This window comes from Sturnira hondurensis, unplaced genomic scaffold, assembly GCF_014824575.4.
Source record: "Sturnira hondurensis isolate 20B ecotype Veracruz unplaced genomic scaffold, ASM1482457v3 Scaffold0018877, whole genome shotgun sequence".
Classification (NCBI taxonomy): domain Eukaryota; kingdom Metazoa; phylum Chordata; class Mammalia; order Chiroptera; family Phyllostomidae; genus Sturnira; species Sturnira hondurensis.
The window spans coordinates 869,406-889,925 of NW_028091508.1; the positions used below are offsets into that span (position 1 = coordinate 869,406).

The 20,520-nt window shown below is 43.8% G+C and overlaps 1 protein-coding gene and 1 pseudogene across 2 annotated transcripts in view; both read left to right on the plus strand.

Annotated features, from left to right (window-relative positions):
- The first annotated feature begins 3,730 nt into the window (after positions 1 to 3,730).
- LOC119003984 (60S ribosomal protein L27a-like) lies at positions 3,731 to 4,650 on the plus strand (annotated as a pseudogene).
- Positions 4,651 to 15,174: 10,524 nt separating this feature from the next.
- Positions 15,175 to 20,520, plus strand: part of GGA2 (golgi associated, gamma adaptin ear containing, ARF binding protein 2) — a 33,992-nt gene continuing 28,646 nt past the window's right edge. The window contains exon 1 of one of the 2 annotated variants that reach the window (XM_037070614.1): positions 15,175 to 15,341. In XM_037070614.1, coding sequence (XP_036926509.1) covers positions 15,230 to 15,341 — 112 coding nt within the window. In that variant the 5' untranslated portion in view covers positions 15,175 to 15,229. The remainder of the gene's footprint in view (positions 15,342 to 20,520) is intronic. The other variant, XM_037070615.1, reaches the window with a different exon arrangement.

A 20,520-nucleotide genomic window follows, 5' to 3' on the forward strand; every position in this document is an offset into this window, starting at 1 on the left:
TTGCAGATGAAAGAAAATAAGCAACATTTTAGCATATTATGGTTTATTATTTCAAGAAAGGTAAAAATATGCCCTGGCTGGCATAGTTCAGTGGATTGAGTGTGGGCCTGCAAACCAGAGGATCACGGTTCAATTCCCAGTCAGGGCACGTGCCTGGGTTGCAAGCCAGTTCCCAGTGGGAGGGCGCACAAGAGGCAACCATACATTGATATTTCTCTCCCTCTCTCCTTCCCTTCCCCTCTAAAGATAAATAAATGAAATATTTATTTTAAAAAAGAAAAGAAAGGTAAAAAAACACAACTGAAACAAAAAGACTTGTGCAGCCTATGAAGAAAGTGCTGTGACTGATTGAATGTGTCAAAAGTGCTTTGCAAAGTTTCGTGCTGGAGATTTCTCACTAAATGATGCTCTGTAGTCGGGTAGACCAGTTGAAGTTGATTGTGATCACATGAAGATATTAATTGAAAACTATCAACATTAGCAGACATACTCAAAATATGCAAATCACGCATTGAAAATTATTTGCAGCAGCTTGGTTATGTTAATTGCTTTGATGGTTGGGTTCCACATAAATTAATCAAAAAGTACCTTCTTGACTATTTCTGCATGCGATTCTCTACTTAAATGTAATGAAAACATTCCATTTTTAAAACAAATTGTGATGGCTGATGAAAAGTGGAATTATTGTAAATTATTACTTAACAATAATGTGGAACAGAAAAAATCATGGGGAAAATGAAATGAACCACCAGCCACATCCAAAGGTGATGTTGTGTATATGGTGGGATTGGAAGGGAGCCCTCTCTCATGAGCTCCTAGCAGAAAACCAAATGGTTAATTTCAACAAGTGCTGTTCCCAAGTAGACCAACTGAAAGTAGCATTTGATGGAAAGCGTCCATAATTAATCAACAGAAAATCCATAATCTTGCATCAGGATAACACAAGACTGCATGTTTCTTTGATGACCAGGCAAAAACTGTTAAACCTTGGCTGGGAAGTTCCAATTTACCTGCTGTATTCACCAGACATTGCATCTTCAGATTTCCATTTATTTTGGTCTTTATAAAATTCTGTTAATGGAAAAAGTTTCAGTTCCCTGGAAGACAGCAAAAGGCACCTGAAACAGTTCTTTGCTTGAAAATAAAAAGTTTTGGGAAGATGGGATTTTGAAGTTGCCTGAAAGATGGCAGAAGGTGTGAAACAAAATGGTGAATGCCTTGTTTAATGAAGTTACTGGGTAGGTAACTTCATTAAGTAAAAATGAAAAATGTAAGTGAAAAAAATGTGTCCTTTATCTTTACCTACAAACTTTTTTGGCCAACGTAATACCTTCTGGGTGAGGGGTTTTGCTCAAAACCAGTGGTAGTGTATGAAAGGATTTCACACATTTAAAATAACCTTGAGGGATTCCAAGAAGGCTGCAGAGTAGATAAAAGATACTCACCTGCTTCTGGTACCAAACCAGATTTACAGCTAAACCATAGAGCAATCAACCTGAATAATCAACCGAGGGATAGCTGAATTGAAATACTATAACAAAAGATTTACAGAAGAAGCCACATAGAAACTGGTTAAGGGCGGAGACAGGATTGGCCTTTGCACCTGTGTGCAGTATCTGAGAACCTGAAGGGATACCTTATGTATGAATCTTCCTCCTCTCAGGGGTGTGGGGTCTCAGCTTCATGCAGGGATCCCAAACCCAGAGCAACAGAGACAGGAAGAGGAGCCTGCATAGCATCTGGTGGTGAAAATCAGTGGGGGTTCAGTCCACTGGGAAGAGGAGAGTCTGCTAGAAACCCAGGTGCCCCTTCCCAGGGTTGAGCATTCCTAGTGTTACTGCACGAGGATGGGGAATGCACTGTCTAGTCATCCAACTATGGGCAACACCATTCTGTTGGGTGTGGGTTCTGCAGAGGGTTTCTGCTGGCTTCACCCAGCAGAGACCTTTTGGGCCCTTTTTTTTTTCCTGGAGAAGCTCTTGGTGGAGACTCAGTGACTGCAGCTTTAGAAAGGGAAACATTCTTCCTCATCTCCAGCACACAGCTGGTGTGCCACCTATTTGTTGAATAATGTGCCCTACCTTACCACTTTGTGGCTCTGTCCTGCTGAGTTCAGTCTCATGGGGTGATTAGAGTACCATTTGGAGTGGGACTTTGGGAGCATCTTCCAGGGAGGTTTTTGTGTGAGAATCAGGCAGTTAGGTACCAGACTATATGGCTACATTGCAGGAGGGGCAATCCTATCTCCTCTGTGAGCTCAACCTGTGGATCCTGCAAAGGGGAAGAAGTACCCTCCTCCATTCTACAGGATTGCCAACAACACCCCCAACAGGAGACTCTCTAGATCTGCCCTCCCAAGTCCTAATGGTCTTGCCCAGTTGAGCACAGTTTCATGGTGGGGAGGGCGTGCTGCTCAGAGCTGGGACATTTGGAGTGTGTCTCCTTCAGAGGCTATTGTCTGGGACCAGGATGAAGTGTTTGGTTCACACCTGTGGGCTTGGCCAGAACCACCCACCAAAGGAGACTTTGGTCTGGCCTCCTGAGCCCTGGTGGTTCCACCTTGTTGAGCTTACTCCCGCAGAGGGGATGGTTGGCTGCACCCAACCTTAACCTGCAGCACAGTCCTCCTGTAGGAGAGAGAGTTGGAGACTGACAGAAACTGAGTGGTTTGGCTGTGAAGCAGGGGTCACTTATCCCCTCATTGAATGCCTGGCCATGTAGCTCTGACCCACTAGGTCTGTCCTCCCAACCCCAGTCACCCAGCCCCAAAGAGCTCATGACATGTGGAAGGGTCTGTGTGTCACAGCCAGCCTGGACCCACTCTACAGTCTTTCAGAGGCTCTTGAGAAAGAAGAGGCAATCTCTGGGGGAGGTGGAGTAGCTGATGGGTGGAGGCAGACTTCAGGGAGCCTTGGACATTTTACAGATCTTTGCCGGAGGAAGCCAATCCATGTACAAAAATTTGCCCCTCCCATGTACACCAGACCCAATAGACATAGCCACAGTGAATAGTGTGGTAGCTCCAGATAAATAGCCCAAAGCCAGTTACACAGGATTGACATCAACCTGTACCTGAACCCTGCTTTTGTGGACCCAAAACCTACACAACAAGTGGAGGGCTTCAAGCCACACCAGAACTCAACTCAACCAGCTATAAAACTGGCACACCCAAAGGCAGGTCAGGCAGCCACTTGATCCTGCTGGGAACAACCCACCTTGGGGGGCAGCCCCTGCACAGTGACTCAAACACAGTGATCAAGATTTAGCCTTATAGCCCTGGCTGGCGTAGCTCAGTGGATTGAGCACAGGCCTGCGAACCAGAGGATCATGGTTCAATTCCCAGTCAGGGCACATGCCTGGGTTGCAAGCCAGTTCCCTGCAGGCCAACTCCCAGCAGGGAACGCAGGAAAGGCAACCATACATTGATGTTTATCTCGCTCTCTACTTCCCCTCTAAGGATAAATAAATAAGTAAAATCTTTAAAAAGAAAAAGATTTAGCCTTATACACAGCCAGGATGAAGGTTTAACTCCACCCATTAATGGGCCAACAGCATTCAAGGCACAACTACAACAGGAGGGTGCACATAACCCACAAGAAATATCCCTGGAGCAGTGAGCTCAGGTGATCTATAAAATTATGCAGCTGAGCCTAACAAGACACATACATCATAAAGCCATCATAACAAGTTTTGGAGTCATAACAGATCTACCTAATACACAGAGACAAAGTGGGGAGAGAAGTAAATGTGTGCCAAATAAAAGAACAACAGAAATCCCCAGGAAAAGAATTAAATGAAATGGAAGCCACCAAGATACCAGGTGCAGAGTTTAAATCAATGGTTATAAGGACTCTCAAGGGCCTTGGGGGAAGAATGGGTGGTCTCAGTGAGAAATTAAACAAAGCCTTTTGCATCTTGGCCACCAACATGTCATCCAGACTAAGGAAGACCCAGAAACTTAGGGGCCATGTGAGCCACAGCCACTGCCGTAATGGCAAGCACAGGAAGACCCATGAGGCTGAGGTAATGCTGGTGGCTTGCATCATCACAGGATCAACTTCAACAACTATCACTCAGATTACTTTGGGAAAATTGGTATAAGGCACTACCACTTAAAGAGGAACCAGAGCTTCTGCCTCACTGTCAACCTGGATAAACTGTGGACCTTGGTCAGTGAGCAGACATGGGTCAATGCTGCCAAAACAGGACCAGAGCCACTCCTATCATTGATGTGGTGCGATCGGCTACTGCAAAGTTCTGGGGAAGGGAAAGCTCCCAAAGCAGCCTATCATTGTGAAGGCCAAAGTCTTCAGCAGAGAAGATTCAGAGTGTTGGTAGGGCATGTGTGCTGGTAGCCTGAAGCCACACAGAGGGGAATTCATTAAATGCTCATAAGTGCTTTTGTCTTCTGGTCTGAGTATAGGTTCTTTGGCACCACTACCTGTGTATCAGAAACCTGCAGGTTCTAGGATTTAAGGGTATGAGGACCTGAGCTCCTCTGCCAACTCCCCTGAGAAAGAAAGTATGTGAGAGTTAGCACCAACACTTAGGGTCCTTGGTCTGTTACCTGACTTCAGCTTCTCCTTTATAAAGTGAAAATGATAGCTGTTGGTGGTGTGTGTGTAGATAAATATAAAGTAGTTGTAAGGCAAAAAAAAAGAAAGAAAGAAATCAGAGATAATAAGCATTAAAAAGGACATTGAACCATAAAAATAACCATTCAGAAATGCAGAATACAATATCTGATATAAAGAATACACTAGAAAGAATCAAAGCTGGTTAGATGAAGCAGAGGTTCAAATCAGCGACTTAGAGGACAAGGAAATGGTAAAGACCCAAACAAAGCATCAAAAGAAAAGATAGGTTTTTTAAATGAGGAAAGTCTAAGGGGCCTCTGGGAGAACATCAAGCATAACAACTGGGTCATAGTGGTATCAGACAGAGAAGAGAGTTAGTAAGGGGTAGAGAAACTGTGAAGAAATAATGCAGAAAGCTTCCTAACCTGGTGAAGTAAAAGCCACACGAGTTCAGGAAGCATAGAAGTCCCAATCAAGATGAAACCAAAAAGACCCACACCAAGACACATCATAATTAAAATGACAAAGGTTAAAGACAAAGAATCTAAAAAGCAGCAAGAGAAAGACAGTTACAAGGGAGATCCCATAAGACCGTCAGCTGATTTCTCTCCACAAACTTTTCAAGCCAGGAGAGATTGTCATAAAATAACCCAAAGTGATGAAAAGCAAGGACCGACAACCAAGACTACTCTATGCAACAAAATTGAACGTGAAATAAAGAGCTTCCAAAACCAGCCCTGGCTGGTGTAGCTCAATGGATTGAGCACAGGCCTGCGAACCAGAGGATTGTGGTTTGGTTCCCAGTCAGGGCACATGCCTGGGTTGCAGGCTGGTTCCCTGCAGGCCAACTCCCAGCAGGGGACGCACAAAAGGCAACCATACATTGATGTTTCTCTCCCTCTCTCCTTTCCCCTCTAAAGATAAATAAATAAATAAAATCTTTTTTTTAAAAAAAGAGCTTCCAAAACCAAAAAAGCTAAAGGAATTTATTACCACCAAACCAGTATTGCAAGAAATGGTAAAAGGGAAAAAAAGAAAGAAACAAAGAAATGGTAAAGGGACTGCTTTAAGAAGAAGAAATATATGGAGGAACATGAATACAAATATAAAATGGCAATAAGTGAGTACCTGTTAATAATTTTAATGTAAATGGCTTAAATGTTCCAATCAAAAGACATAAGGTAGTGGAATGGATAAGAAAACTAACCAAAGGGCAGAGCTACTGCCCTGGCCCAGTAGCTCAGTTGGTTAGAGCATCAAGCCAACATGCCAAGGTTGTGGGTTCAATCCCTAGTCAGGATACATACAAAAAACAATAAATGAATAAATATATATAAATGGAACAAATCGATGTTTTTCTGTTTCTCTCAAAATCAATAATAAAACATGACATTATATATGTACACACATATATTACATATTATATATACATATACATTATGTATGCATATACATTATGTATACATATATATGTATACATATATATGCATATATATATCCTAAAAGAGACCCACCTCAGAACAAAACATACACACACAGACTGAAAGTGAAGGGATGAAAAAAATATTGCATCCAAATGGAAACAATAAAAAGTTGGGGTAGCAATACCCATATCAGACAAAATAGACTTCAAAACAAAGGCTGTAACAAGAAGCTAAGAAGTCACTGCATAATAATAAAGGGATTCATCCAACAATAGGATATAACCCTTGTAAACATACATGCACTCAATATAGGAGCACCAAATATATAAAGAAAACCTTTGTGGACGTTAAGGGAGAGATCAACAGCAAAAAGGTTATAGTAGGGGATTTTAACACTCCACTGACATCAATGGATAGATCATCCAGACAAAAAATGAACACGGCAATGATGACCTTAAACAACACACAGGATCACGTGGACTTAACTGATATTTACAGAACATTGCATCCCAATACCGCACAATATATATTCTTCTCAAGTGCACATGAAACATTTTCAGGTAGACCACATGTTAGGACACAAAATAAATCTTAATAAAATTTAGAAGATTGAAACCATATGAAGAAGCATCTTTTCTGACCACAAAGGTATAAAACTAGAAATCAGTTGCAATTTAAAAACCCTGAAAAACATTCAAACATATGGAGGCTAAATAACATGTTATTAAACAATGAGTGGATTAACAATGAGATCAAGAAAGAAATAAAAATGTACTTGGAAACAAATGAAAATGAACACACAACAACCAAAAATCTATGGGAACAGCAAAAGTAGTCCTGGGAAGGAAGTTTCTAGCATTACAAGCCTACCTCAATAAGCAAGACAAATCTCAAATAAATGATCTAACCCAATACCTAAAAGAACTAGAAAAATAACAAAGCCCACAGTAAGTAGTAGGAAGGAAATAATAAAGATTAGAATGGAAATAAATGACATAGAGACAATACAAAAGATCAATGAAACCAAGAGCTGGTTCTTTGAAAGGATAAACAAGATTGATAAACCTTTAATGAGACTCTTCAAAAAACAAACAAGCAAGCAAGCAAGCAAACAAACAAACACAACAGAGAGAGAGAGAGAGAATCCAAATAAGTAAAATCAGAAGTGAAAGAACAACTTACACCACAGAAATACAAAGGATTGTAAGAAAGTACTGTGAACAACTATGCCAACAAATTGGACAAACTGGGTGAAATAAATTCCTAGAAACATACGATCTACCAAAACTGAATCAGAAAGAATCAGAAAACCTAAATAGACCAATTATGACTAAAGAAATTAAAGCCCCTAGTTGGTGTAGCTCAGTGGATTGAGCACAGGCCTGTGAAGCAAAGGGTCACTGGTTTGATTCCCTGTCAGGGCACATGCCTGTGTTGCAGGCTAGTTCCCTTCTCAGGGGGCATGCAAGAGGCAACCACGCATTGATGTTTCTCTCCTCCTCTTTCTCCCTTACCTTCTCTCTAAAAATTAATTAATTAATTAAAAAAAAGAAATCAAAGCAGTTAAAAACAAAACAAAACAAACCCTTGAGGCAAACAAAGTCCTGGACCAGATGGCTTCAGTAGTGAATTCTATCAAACATTCAAAAAACAACTAACATCTCTTCTCAAACTATTCCAAAAAAAATTCAAGAGGAGGAAAGACTTCCAATCTTCTTTATTTTTTTTTCAAGGCTAACATTATTCTAATTCCAAAACCAGATAAAGACACATTACAAAGAAAGAAAATTATAGACCAGTATCCCTGCTTATCTATCGGTCCCAGTTTCCCCATCCTGTTTTTTCTGGCTTACTAGCCTGTCATGATATGAAAGGCCAGGGGGCTTAAACTGCATGACTAGTGACATGTTAGAGATGCAAAGTTTACCCTGGGGACAAAGTCCCACATTAGGATACTTATTTTCCCAGTTTTGCCTGTTGCTAGGCACCTGGAGCTTTCCACCCTGGTGACCTATACCTAGCCTATCATTCCTACTCTTTTCATGTCTGTCTAATCCCTACTCTGTCACTATGAAAGTTCACCATCCAGGAAGGGAAGACAGACCAAGGCCCATACACCCAATATAAATGGTAAGAAGTGGAAAACTTGGTCAGGAAGGGCTGCTCAAGCACACAAGAGGGGACCTAAGAAGGCCTCATTAGGGAGACAACATAGTTCTGTCTGAAGCCAAAGCAGATGCATTCACCCACTATTCTGAATCCTCAAACTACTTCATCAATACCCATTTATTGCCTTTTCAGATGTGGTCCCCAGACCAGCCACATCAGCATCACCTGGGGACTAATTAGGACGATGGCTTCATGGCTTCACCCCACGCAGATCTATCCAATCAGAAACTTTGTGGGTCAGGGCCTGTATTCTGAATTTTTAACAAGCCTTTTGGATGATTTTTGACAAATATTAGTTTATAAACCACTGATCAGCCCTGGCTGGTATGGTTCAGTGGATTGAGCACCAGCCTGTGAACTGAAAGGTCCCCAGTTCTGAAACCAGAAAAGTTGGCGTTTGTGCTGCCTGTCACTGCCAGAACCAATAAGCAGAGACGGGGTTGAATCTTTATGGGCACTTTGTTCAGATGGCCATCAACTCTGAGAAGATGGTGGGTTATGTTCCCTAATAGACCATCTTACATTTCATTTCAAACCAACCTTTTTTATAGGGAGAAGTGTACATAAGGGGTTTGAAATTCAGGGAGAAGGTTAATCAGATAAAAAGCTATAGAATTCTTTCATCTGTTGACATGTGATTCTTTATCTGTGTACTGGCTGTGGTATTTGTGTCCTGGGAGGTGGTCTTATGTGTGTCCCATGTGGTGAATGTCTCATACAATGACTCAGATACCATCTTGACTGCGTGCAGCCCCTCTGGAGCACAAGGTAGAACCGCTTGTGGTCTCCTGGAATCAGGGTGGGTCATATCTTCAGTTCCTGAAACAATAGTGTTTTATATATATCAATTACTAAGTTTATTGACTATTACCTAAAACTAAAATTTTTCAATTTTTGTGTCCCTCAGCAGTTCCGTTCCTGGTCAGGACACAGGGCTGGGTTGCAGGCCAGGTCCTCAGTTGGGGGTGTGCAACTGATCAATGTTTCTCCCACACATAGATGCTTCTCTTCCAAGTAAACCACTGATCCACATGTCAAAATATTAAATGAGTGGAGATGCTTAAAATAAGTACCCTAAGGCAGGTATAAGAAGTATTTAAGGTGTGATGGATAGTCCTTGGCAGTGGAGAGCAATCTCCACAGTCACTTCTCACAGTCACCTCCAGGCATGGAGGCACCGAGGAAACCTAGCTTCAGTGTTCTGAGGTTCAGACCTGTGAACAAAAAGGGGCCATATACTAAACCTGACAAGTTCAGGGAGGCCCACATGGCCACCTTACAAACTCAGAGACCAAAGTAACCACATAGCATGAACTGAAATGAAAATTTCTAACTAAAAGCAGTTCATGGTGGGTAGTCATGTCCTAGGCTAGAATCTTTCTTAACAAAAGTCAATCTTTACCTTAATTTTGAGTCTGTCTATTGTATTTTTGCATTTGTGATAACATACCCTTTGGAGTGTCAAAGTGTAACAGAACGTCGAGCTATGCAGTTCTGAAACAGATTTGGGGCTCTCTTGCCCATCGCTGAAAATGTAACTCCCAATGCCTGAGTTAGATGAAAAGGAAAGGCATTGTTTATTTAAAAGTTATACAAAGCCCTGGCTGGTGTAGCTCAGTGGATTGAGCGTGGGCCTGCAAACCACACGATTGCGGTTCGATTCCCAGTCAGGGCACATGCCTGGGTTGCAGGCCAGTTCCCAGCAGGGGACCCACAAGAAGCAACCATACATTGACATTTTTCTCTCCCTCTCTCCTTCCCTTCCCCTCTAAAAATAAATAAATAAAATCTTTAAAAAAATAAGTAAAATATTTAAAAAATAAATAAATAAAATAAAAGTTATACAAATTTCACTCTGGCTGGTGTGGCTTGGTGGGTTGAGCACCAACCTGTAAACCAAAGGATCGTCAGTTTGATTCCCAGTCAGGGCACATGCTTGGGTTGCAGGCCGGGTCCTCCCTCAGTATGGGGCGTGTGAGAGGCAACCACGCACTGGTGTTTTTCTTCTTCTCTTTCTCCCTCCCCTCCCCTCTCTAAAAATAAATAAAATCTTTAAAAAATAAAATAAAAGTTATACAGATTTAGAATAATGGCAGAATTCTGCCAATAAGTCCCATTCCCTTTAAAATACGCACCCCCCCAACCCCCCCCACACACACATACACATACTCCTGCCTCCCTTTTGTAAAATCAGACCAGTTTTCAAAATATGCCAGTCAGAAGGACTGTCTTTCAGGAAAAAGAAACAAAACAAAACAGAAGTCCACAGCTCAGCACTCCTCCAGTCTCAGTTCAGCATTCCTGGCTTCTTCCAGTAATCCATGCTTGGCTAGGCAGGTCCCTCAATCCTCAGCACCATCAGCCATGTCACCATGATCTCCAGCTCTTAATCCAAAACTGTGTGGCACCTCCTCATAGCAGGCCAGTTGGGACTCTTCTGCACCCTTTGAACTTGTGTGGCCAAGAGTGTGAATGGATGCCATGCTTAAATATTCACTCCAAACTTCCTATTGTACTATGGTACAGCCAGAGGCCCCCAAATGAAGGATTTGAAATGGGATCTATAACTCAAGGTATCCAGGAAATATAAAAATTTAGGATATCCCCACCCCCACATATCTGGACTGGGGGATGGGAAACATGGAGCAGGGCCATTGAGAGTTATTTTACATATCAACAGTTAGGCAGCTTCATACTGATATGCAAAATAGTTATTTTACATATCTATAATAGCTAGCCAGCTTCATAGATAATGTTAGGTAGGTTTGGCCATCCTTTGAGCCAGGGAGATAGGAGTGACTTTAACCCATGCTGTAACTGGAAGGCAGCTCCCCTTACAACACCAGTGTGAGAGCTTGGAGATGGTTCACTCCACACTGCAGGACGACACCTGCCCAGACTTACTATGGCAGCCCAGAAAGGCTGGAAAAAATATAGGAGTGCTGGCAGGTGTAGCGGATTGTGTGAGGAGTTGGAAGTGGGGTTGCAGAGGAAGATTTGACTCAGGATTTAAACCTGGGCACGGCAGCCATGCACGTTGGTATAGGGAACCAGGCCAAGTGGCAATGGCTAATGTATCTCAGCCCTGGTTCAGAAAACTGACAGGTGTGAGGTGGCACACAGGAGCCAGGCCCACAGATTGGCTCTCCCAAGGGGGACCAGGCCTGCATTATATCTAGGCTGCCTTGAGGCTTGCTTTTGCTAAAACTCCCTCACCCTGAGTTACAACAGCAGATGTTTAATATATATCTTTGAAGCAACTCTCTAAAATCTAAGCAAGAGTGCTCTCTCAATCAGAGAGTGGCCATGTTGTCCCTTTTCTCCACTGGACTTCTGCAGTCTGTGTGAATTTGTTCGTCACAGCCACAACACCATGGACACTACTGGTTGGAGTCAGCAGCAGGTTGGAATCATGTGGTTTGGGGGGGACTAATAATGCAGTTTTAAGGCTCTCTTGACCACACAGATTAGGAAGCAGAAATGCAAGATGTAGCAGGAATGCAGAGCTCTCTCTTAGCATTTGGAAGAATGCAGGAGAGACATTGTGGGAAGGAAAGGGGTGAAAGGACTCTTGGTGGGCCATGAGAAGGTGCCACATGGGTTTGAATTAAGAACTGGAGATCGAGGTTAGGAACTATGGAAGGCCTGCCGGCTGAGCACAGATTACTGGGAAGAACCAGGAGCTAGTTGAGTCACAGACTTCTATTTTTTTTTCCCCTGAGAAACAGTACCCCTGACTGGCCTGGTTGGGCAAAGCAGGAAAGGAAGAAGGATTATGTTTGTGGATGCTTCAAGGAACTTTGAGATTATTAACAATGTTCTGCCATTACTCTAAATCTGTATAAATTTTGAATAAATAGTTCCTTTCCTTCTTACCAAACTCTGGCATTAAGAACCATGATTCCTAAGGGCAGTGGGCAAGGCAAACATAGTACAGAGGGACTCCAGGGGAGGAGGGGTCCATTTTGTAACAGTATCTTGTCCCCCACCACATGTCTGTTCTGTGACACTATGTCTTGTGGAGCCTCCTGCCTCTTATGGGGCTTTCTGCTTTTTGCATATGCGTGGTAAGCTTTCCCATCCCCCAAGCCAGGTTAGTGGGGGATTTCTCCATTTTGGGGGACTTCTAGTTCAGTACCCCATTTCAAAAGTAACTTCCCTTTTTCTGAACCCTTCTGGCACAACCACAAACCCCCTCATTATTATTCTGTTATCGAGTTAACTGTTGACTGTTAACTATCCTGTACCCACCTATGTAAAGAAAGCATGTGTCTATCATTTCACTTTTTTTTATACTTTCCCACAGACATTTTTTTGTTGTTTTTAGAGAGAGAGGAAGAGAGAGAGAGAAACATCCACATGAGATAGAACCATCTATTGGTTGCCTCCCTTTGTGCCCTGATCTAGGGATCATACATGCCTGGACTGGGGATCAAACCTGCAATATAGGCAGGTACCCTGACTGGGTATTGGACCCTTAACTTTTGGTTACATGACGAAGCTCCAACCAAGTGAGCCACACTGGGCAAGGCCCATTTTACTTTTTATTCAATCCCAGATGTTCCCCTTCACCCCCACTTTGCTTTCTCCCTCCTTCGTAATCTATCACCAATGAATTTCATATAACCACCTTATGCCTCCTCTTTTGATTGTAATGTATAAAGTAAGGTGCAAAACTGCCATTTTCTGGTGTGTTTTCTCAATCTGTTGAAGTTTTGCCTCCTGGCAATTGTCATCAATTTGGCTCTAATAAACTAATCAAAAATTCTTACATGGGAATTTTTGTTTAGATATTTCTTATGTTGACAGAATTTTTAAGAGACAAATATGTGTTAAAGGTTTATTTGATGCATGAATGAAGAAACTGGTGAGATTTTTACAACACATTCCAAGGGGAATCCAAGGAACAGACACATTTATAGATTAGGGATATTGAAATGAATAGGCAAATGGAGGCAAAACTGGTTTTTCTCAGGGAAAGGGGTGTGTCTTCCTGGGATAATTCAGTTGCCTGTCATCAGACAAGGACGATTTCCATCACATTCCATTATAAACCATTTACGGAGGTGTAATTCCCAAGAACCACAATCAGATTATAGAAGGTTGTGCTATAGACAATGCATAGTTTTCATTGAAATACAAAATTTCCCCTAGTGAATAATATTATAAACCGAATGTTTCCTCTTAAAGTCCATATATTGAAACTAACCCTTAAGTGATGATATTCAGAGGTGGGGGAGCTTTGGGAAATAATTATATTTAGATGAGGTCATGAGGGTAGAGCTCTCATGATGCGGTTGGTGCCATTAATAAGAGGAAGAGACTAGCACTCTCCCGCCACCTGGTGAGCACAGAGCAAGAAAGCTGTCAGTCCTCTGCAAAACAGAGCCACATCTGCAGCACCTTGATCTTGGACTTCCAGCCTCCAGACTTGTGAGAAGTAAATGTGCTTTGGACTACCCAATCTATAGTGTTTTGTTATAGCAGCCCAAGTTTACTAAGATAACTAGTAAAAGGTTCAGTCCAGAACCTGGAACATCGTCCAGCAGCAGTTTCATAATAATTCAGCAGCAGTTTCATAATAATTTCTGTATAGAAGGATGCTTTTGGTGACAATCTGTCAGATGGAGATATATGTATGGCTAGACTTATTTTGGAGCTGAGATAGCACAGCAAATGTGTGTCTTTATTTGGGGTAGGGATGGGACCTAAAGTCCTGCAGCTACCTCTTATTGCTTCTACCCTTCTCTTGGCCAGTCAGCAAATATTGGCAGTTGTATGTTGGGCACGTTCTAGATAGTGGGGATATAGAGGTGTACAAAGTGAAGTCCCTGCTTATATTAGTGGGGTGAAATGATAATGGAGTATGGGGAAGAATTTGTGCTTCAGAGGAAAATTATGCATGTTCTAGATAGCATGCCATTCAACTCCCTAGCCTTTTAGTGTCTCAGAGATACCTCACATCTCCTTAGTTGTAGGTAACTGACAACTAGACAAACAGCCCATTGTTATTTTTTTTATTTTTAAAGATTTTAGCCCTGGCTGGTGTAGCTCAGTGGATTGAGCACGGGCCTGTGAACCAGAGGATCGCGGTTTGATTTCCAGTCAGGGCACATGCCTGGGTTGCAGGCCAGTTCCCAGCACGGGCCAGTTCCCAGCGGGGCACACTCATAAGAGGCAAGCATACATTGATGTTTGTCTCCCTCTCTCCTTCCCTTCTAAAGATAAATAAATTTTAAAAAAATTAAAAAGATTTTATTTATTATTTATTTTAGAGAGAGGAAAGGGAGGGATAAAAGGAAGGAGAGAAACATCCCATTGGTTGCCTCGAACACCTGACCAGAAGTCAATCGGGAACCTTTTGATTTTCAGGGTGATGCTCTATCCATTGAGCCACACCTGCCAGGGCAAGACATGCAAATTAATTCTATCTGCTGGATGAACAGCCCTGCTGTTCTACCCTGCTGGTAGAAACGCTTGTTTTGTGCCCACTTGCTCATCTGTTACAACATTCCTTTATTCTGTATAAATTTGTCCCTTTTACCTCTGATGAACAGATTATAACATCTTGGTTCCTGCATTAAAAGTTAATGAAAATATGTTTAACACGTGTTCATTTTATAGTGTATGAGAACCATGACTTTTTTGAGGGGGAGGAGAATTACCCCTTAACAAAATAAGAAAACATTTAGTTGATAAGTGTAATGTGTTATGGAGGCAATAAAGCAGAACAAAGAGGGAAGCAGGGTGTGTCATTCTAGGGAAGATTGTCAGGAAAAAGACAATGAGCATGCATTGACACATGCAAAGACACATGCGCATCTTGTGTTTTATCTGGCAGGCCTGCTTCTGAAGGACTGGAGAGCGCTGGCCCTGCGGGTTTGGCTGGACCGGCATTGGCCCGCTTCGACCCCGAGGTGAGGCAGCAGCCACGCAGCACAGTAGCAGGGGTCTGACTGGAGGGCGTGGCCACACCGGGCCCCGCCTCGTCACGTGCAGACCCGCGGCAGCTGCGTTGGCCTCCGGTGCAACCGTATATTTGGGAAAGGTTCTTTTCGCATGGCGGAGGTGGAGATGAATCCGGCCGGGGCGGCAGCCGCTGCGGAAGCCGCGGAAGCCCAGTTTACGGAGGAGTTCCCGGGGCGGGCGGCAGCGCTGGAGCTGTGGCTCAGTGAGTAGGCCCTGTGCCGCACGTGAGGCCTGGTTTCCCGCTTCCTTGTGCCTTTCCTCTGAGGCTGGCCCTGGCGGGGGCCTAGGCCGGAAGCTGAGCCCCTGCAGTCCACGGGGCGGCGGGCGGAGCTCTGGGGCTGGATTTATGTCCACTCTCCAGGCAAGGCGCAGAAGCATTCATGGAATAACTAACGTTTATTGAGCCTTTGTTTAGTGCTCAGCACTGTGCCACCCACTTATTCAGCCGTTGCTAGTCCTCAGTAACGTGCCGAGAGAGACGGCTACCGTCGTTCACCCGGTTTTGGAAATGCGGACTATTAGGTTTCCTGAGACTCGGTCGTGTAAAACGCGCAGCCTCCTCCGCTCTCGGGAGCTGGGAAGGGTCTTTGCTGCTGTCTTTCATGTCAAAACAAGTTCTTTTTTCTGTGTCCTTGTGTTCATAATGGCCGCACTGCTTCTGTGTAGGGTCGCCTCCTGTAAACTTGACACCAGTCGTGGGGGTAGGGGAGTTACTGCCCTCGTGTAACCCAGGAGGAGTTAAGAGAAGTTAAGAAATGCTTTTCTTATATTGGGCTCTTCTAGGTGCTGGGCAAAGAGATGCATGACAGCGTCCTCATTTCCAAAGACAGTTTGTAGTGGGCTCAAGCCTATAGCAACAGCAACTTGCTTTTATAATGGGCAGAGAAGCACATTTGTTTAATCTGTAGTAGTAGGATTTGGTTTGTTTTTTTTCCCGGGGTTTATCTCAGCGGACATAGCACTTGTGTCGACAGTGGAGGCGACAGCATTTCAGAGAGGAAACAGCCTGTGCAAAAGCTGGGGGCGGTGGGGGGGGGGGCGCGGAGGCTGGAGCATTCTGGGAAGGAGTAGGTCAGTACTGCTGCAGTCCAAAACCTGGAGAGTCTGGAAACAAGGCTTCGAAGTTAGCTAGGACAAACTCTTTAAGGGGCTTGTCTGCTGCCCATGGTATGGGGGTAGGGGTGTGGAAGTTTCAGCCTTAGAGATCATGATTAGGTACATCTGTTAACAGCACCACCAGCAGCCATATGGAGCGGAACTGATTAAGCAGATAAAATTTAAGCCAGGGAGAGATTAAAAGCTCTTTTGGTGGAGTTGAGGGGCTCAAGTAGGAGGACAAAGGCTTTGGGATGGAGAGTAGAAATGATTAGCAGGCACAAACAGCCTTGATGCTCTAGAATAGAGGCAGAGACCTGGAGGAATCTACCATGGATCCCAGGTTTCAGACTCTGATAACTGGTTGATTACAGATGCTTCCCCTGTGAGGAAGAGCTGATTTAGGGAAGAGGGAACAGTTGAGTAATGGAGTTTGAGGTGCTTTTGGCACAGTTGGAGAGATGCTGTCTTGTTAGATAGTTGGTCAACCCCAGATCTGGAAAGAGCTGGAGGTCAGCATGGGAATCTTCAGTTCGTTGGCAGTGAGCTTGTGCAGAGAGAGACCGCAGGAGGAGCATGGAGAACCTCATTTAAGAAGCAGATAGGATAAGCAGCCTGAAGATGAAAGGAGAAGCAGATATGGAGGTTGGAAGAGGTGGAACCTGGGAGTTACTAAATGGTGGGAGGTAATGGAGAACAGTAGGTTTAGGCTGGAGTTGCCTAAGGCTTAGAAAGGTCAAGTGGTCTGGGTTAGAGGACAGCAAGTGCTGACCCACTGATTCTGGTGGAAGAGATTAGAGGAAATTTGACTGCCCAAGGCAGTTCTTCAGCTCCTCCTATTTTAGGCCTATGGAGTCCCAAAGTTGCTAGATCTTTCAGTTTTTCATATAGGGCTAGAACCTGTATTTTTATGTGAAAGCTTTTGAGTTTTTAAGAGCTTATAAGTACTTTGAAGTACAAAGTTTTTCTAGTGCAGGCCAAGCAGAATTAATATGTGGGGAGGTATAGCTTCTGGCCACCAGCACCCACATCCCTTTTTGAATAAAGCTTTTTTCCCCCCCAGTAAAGCTTTTAATTATTTATTTAAAAAAATGGTATTTGAATGGAGGAAATAGAATAATAGCCAGAGGAAATTCAGAAGTAAAGGTCTTGAGAGGAGCACCAATGAGCGATTGCCTTTCTACTTGATGTGGGGGAGCTATCCCTCCTGCTGAATTCTAGGTCCAGTGTTCAAATCTTTGGAGAGGTGTTTAAAGGTGCTAAAGGTCAGCTAGAGCAGAAAGGGGTGACCAAGAGAGGACAGACACCTTTTGTTTTCCTGAGTATCTGGGACAGGAGATAAAGACAATGGATGTGCAAATAAGTTTGTTAGTAACAACCCCCCCCCAACCTTCCACTTAGTATTAGGGGTGAGGGAGTTTGAGGAAGGTGGGGACATTTGGGAATGGCTGGTAAGAGAAACAGAAGGGAGCCCACCTGGTTACTTGGGAACAAGGTTTCTCAGTCTCAGCACATTTTGGGCCTGATAATTCTGTGTCGTGTGGGTCTGTACTGTGCACTGTAGCTGTTTAGTGGAATCCCTGGGCTCTACCCACTAGGTACCAATACACACCCTTTTCCCAGTCAACCAAAAATGTTTCCAGGCATTGCCAGAAGTCCCTTAGGGGATAGGGGCAGGATTACCTCTTCCCTCCCCACCTGAGATCCTGTGATCCCTCTTGCCTGCCCCCACCTCTGGAGCAGAGAAGGCGAACTATGGTTAAATCAGTTTTACTGGGGCACGTGGGTAGGGAGGTGGTAAGGGAGAAGGGGGGCGGGGGGCACTTGTAGAGAGGTTGATACGGCAAGGACAGCAGTGTTGTTGAAGGATTGCATTATGAGTGTAGGCTGGATGGAGAATGAAGTCACTTTAGGTAGGGTCTGAGGACTGCTGATGTCAGATTGCTGACAGACCTTGCCTTATCAAGCAAGGCAGCTATGTTTCCAAGAGGGAAATAGTAGTAAAAACACGTCCCTCTTACTCTTAGGTTATAAGGATCGAAGGAATTAATACATGTGAAGCACTTAGATTAGTGCCTGGCACATAGTAAGTGATATCTGTTATTATCATTTGTCTTTTTAGTTGCAAGTAGCAGAAAACTAATGTAGGGTTACTGGAAAAAAAGAAAAAGGAAAAACATTGGGCCTAGAATTCGGGAGGAATAGTTCCCCAAAGTATCATCAGGAAGCTGTTATCAGAAGCTCCTGCTTTAAAAATATACAAAGCAACTTCTGTATATTCCGAGCTTTTCCCACACTTGGATTGTTATGATCAGTGTTTCACATGACTGTATCTGTAACTGCCTCGTTCCTGTTAATGAAAAGTGTCATATGCCCCATTGTGTGGGTGTACTATAGTTTGGCTAACCAGGCCCCGGTAGTGGACATCTTAGGCTGTTGCCTGTCTCATGCTATTACAAGCACACCCGTTCCTCTGGATCTCTGGGATTCTAACCCTGGTAGTGCGGTTAGGGAGGCAGTAGCTTCAAGTCCGGTGCTCAATGAATCTCTTCCACCTGGGCCTACTTCCAGGTGCTCTGTCCTGTCTTTCTCCCAGCCCCACTTTTATGCCTCCCTTAGGAATCAGGAGTGTTTGGATTTCATGAGTTTATATTCTCTGAGCTTTTTAGGGGCTGAGCTCGTTCTCTGCCATGGAGCCCAGCATAGAATTTCCCTGTGGTGGGTCTTGGGCCTTCAGCATATGATTGTCGAATGACTGCTGGAATGGAGGGTTCAGTGTGCACCTCCTGCAGAAGGGTCCCCCATGCAGTGAATACTGTTGATGGATTGGTTTCTAAATGTTTTTTGAGGTGGCTGCTATCCCACCGCCTCAGGGCTCCCCTATAGCACAGGCTGCTTCTAGCAGGCCAGAGGCATGACACTGGCATTTGGGTGGCAGCAGGTGGGAGATGATTTTGCTTCTGTATTAGTCACTCTGGGATGAGCCATTTCACTCACAGCTGTTCTCACCCTGTAGCCTACTTGAAATTCCTACAAACCTTGCTTTTATTAAGCAAAACTGTGGCAGTAGTTTTAACTTGTCCTACCCAAATGCCAGGTAAATAAACCGCTTTGGTGGCAGGGTTAGCCATTCTCAGTGCCCTGATGAGGAGCAGGTTAGGGGCTCTATGAGTTACTCTCTGACCATGCCCGCTCAGGCCCCAGGCCATTCCTTGGGGTTGTTGGCATCAGCAAACTGGGCAGTTGCTTTGGCCCATTCAGACCTAGTCTCTGTCCTCCTGGGGGTCAGGTTCTCTGGAGTTGCTCTAGGCTGCTGAATTAGCTGGCAGGCTGGGATTGTGTGTTGGGAGTTGTAATTTCAGAACTAGAATGGCTGTCTCCTGGACTCAGCAATATGTCCAGCCAACTGGCTAAACTGTGTAGCAAAGGATGAATCATTCATTTAGTAAATATTTGTGCCAGTGACTGTTTTAGGTGCTGGAAGATGAATGAGACAGACCTTGCCTTAGGGAGCTGATAACTTAGTGGCAAGAAAGGCAAGGAAACTAGTTGCCAAAGATGTCCTACTTTACCAAGGAAATGAAGACTTTACTGTGAGGAAGTTTGGGCCCTGGAGTCAGGCAGACCTGGTACTGAATTATAGTTCCTGTTGTTTTTTAGCTTTGTGTTTGGGCAGGTTTCTTCACATGTAAAATGGTGAGGCATGCTTCGAAAACACTCAGCACTGTGTCTGGTCCACAGTGAGTTCTTCAAGAAGGCAGCTATGATTATTACTGTTATTTGGGGTTATAACAAACCTTGAGTGGGTCATCGTGATACAAAGAAAAAAATGCTCACACTTTATAGATCTTCCAGCTGCTTGGTCTTGGGTAAGGGTTTGGGACGTGACTTAGGCTTACAGAAGTTTCTTCTCCTTTCTCTGGAAAAGCTGTTGGTACTCTTTCCCCCTGGCTGCAGGGGAGGTTGCTGAGGGCTCCATCTTTGGGTGTGCTGGGGCCTGCCTGCTGTTCTCTGCCTTTAAGTCCATTATGTGTTGAGTGCTGAATGCCTTTGAGGTGTCAGTCTTGACCTTGTAGTTAACTGAAACCCCATGAAGGATTAATGATGTAGAATTATTTCAGATGATTCAGACCCCTTTAGTCAGATTTTCTGAGAATCATTGCTTTAAATACTTTATTTCATGAGTACTTATTACATTTTGTACTTATGGGTAAGGCATTGTACTAAGCTCTGTGGGGAATATATGCCTTCTGTCTTTAGTTTTATTCCCTTTAGGTATAATAAGG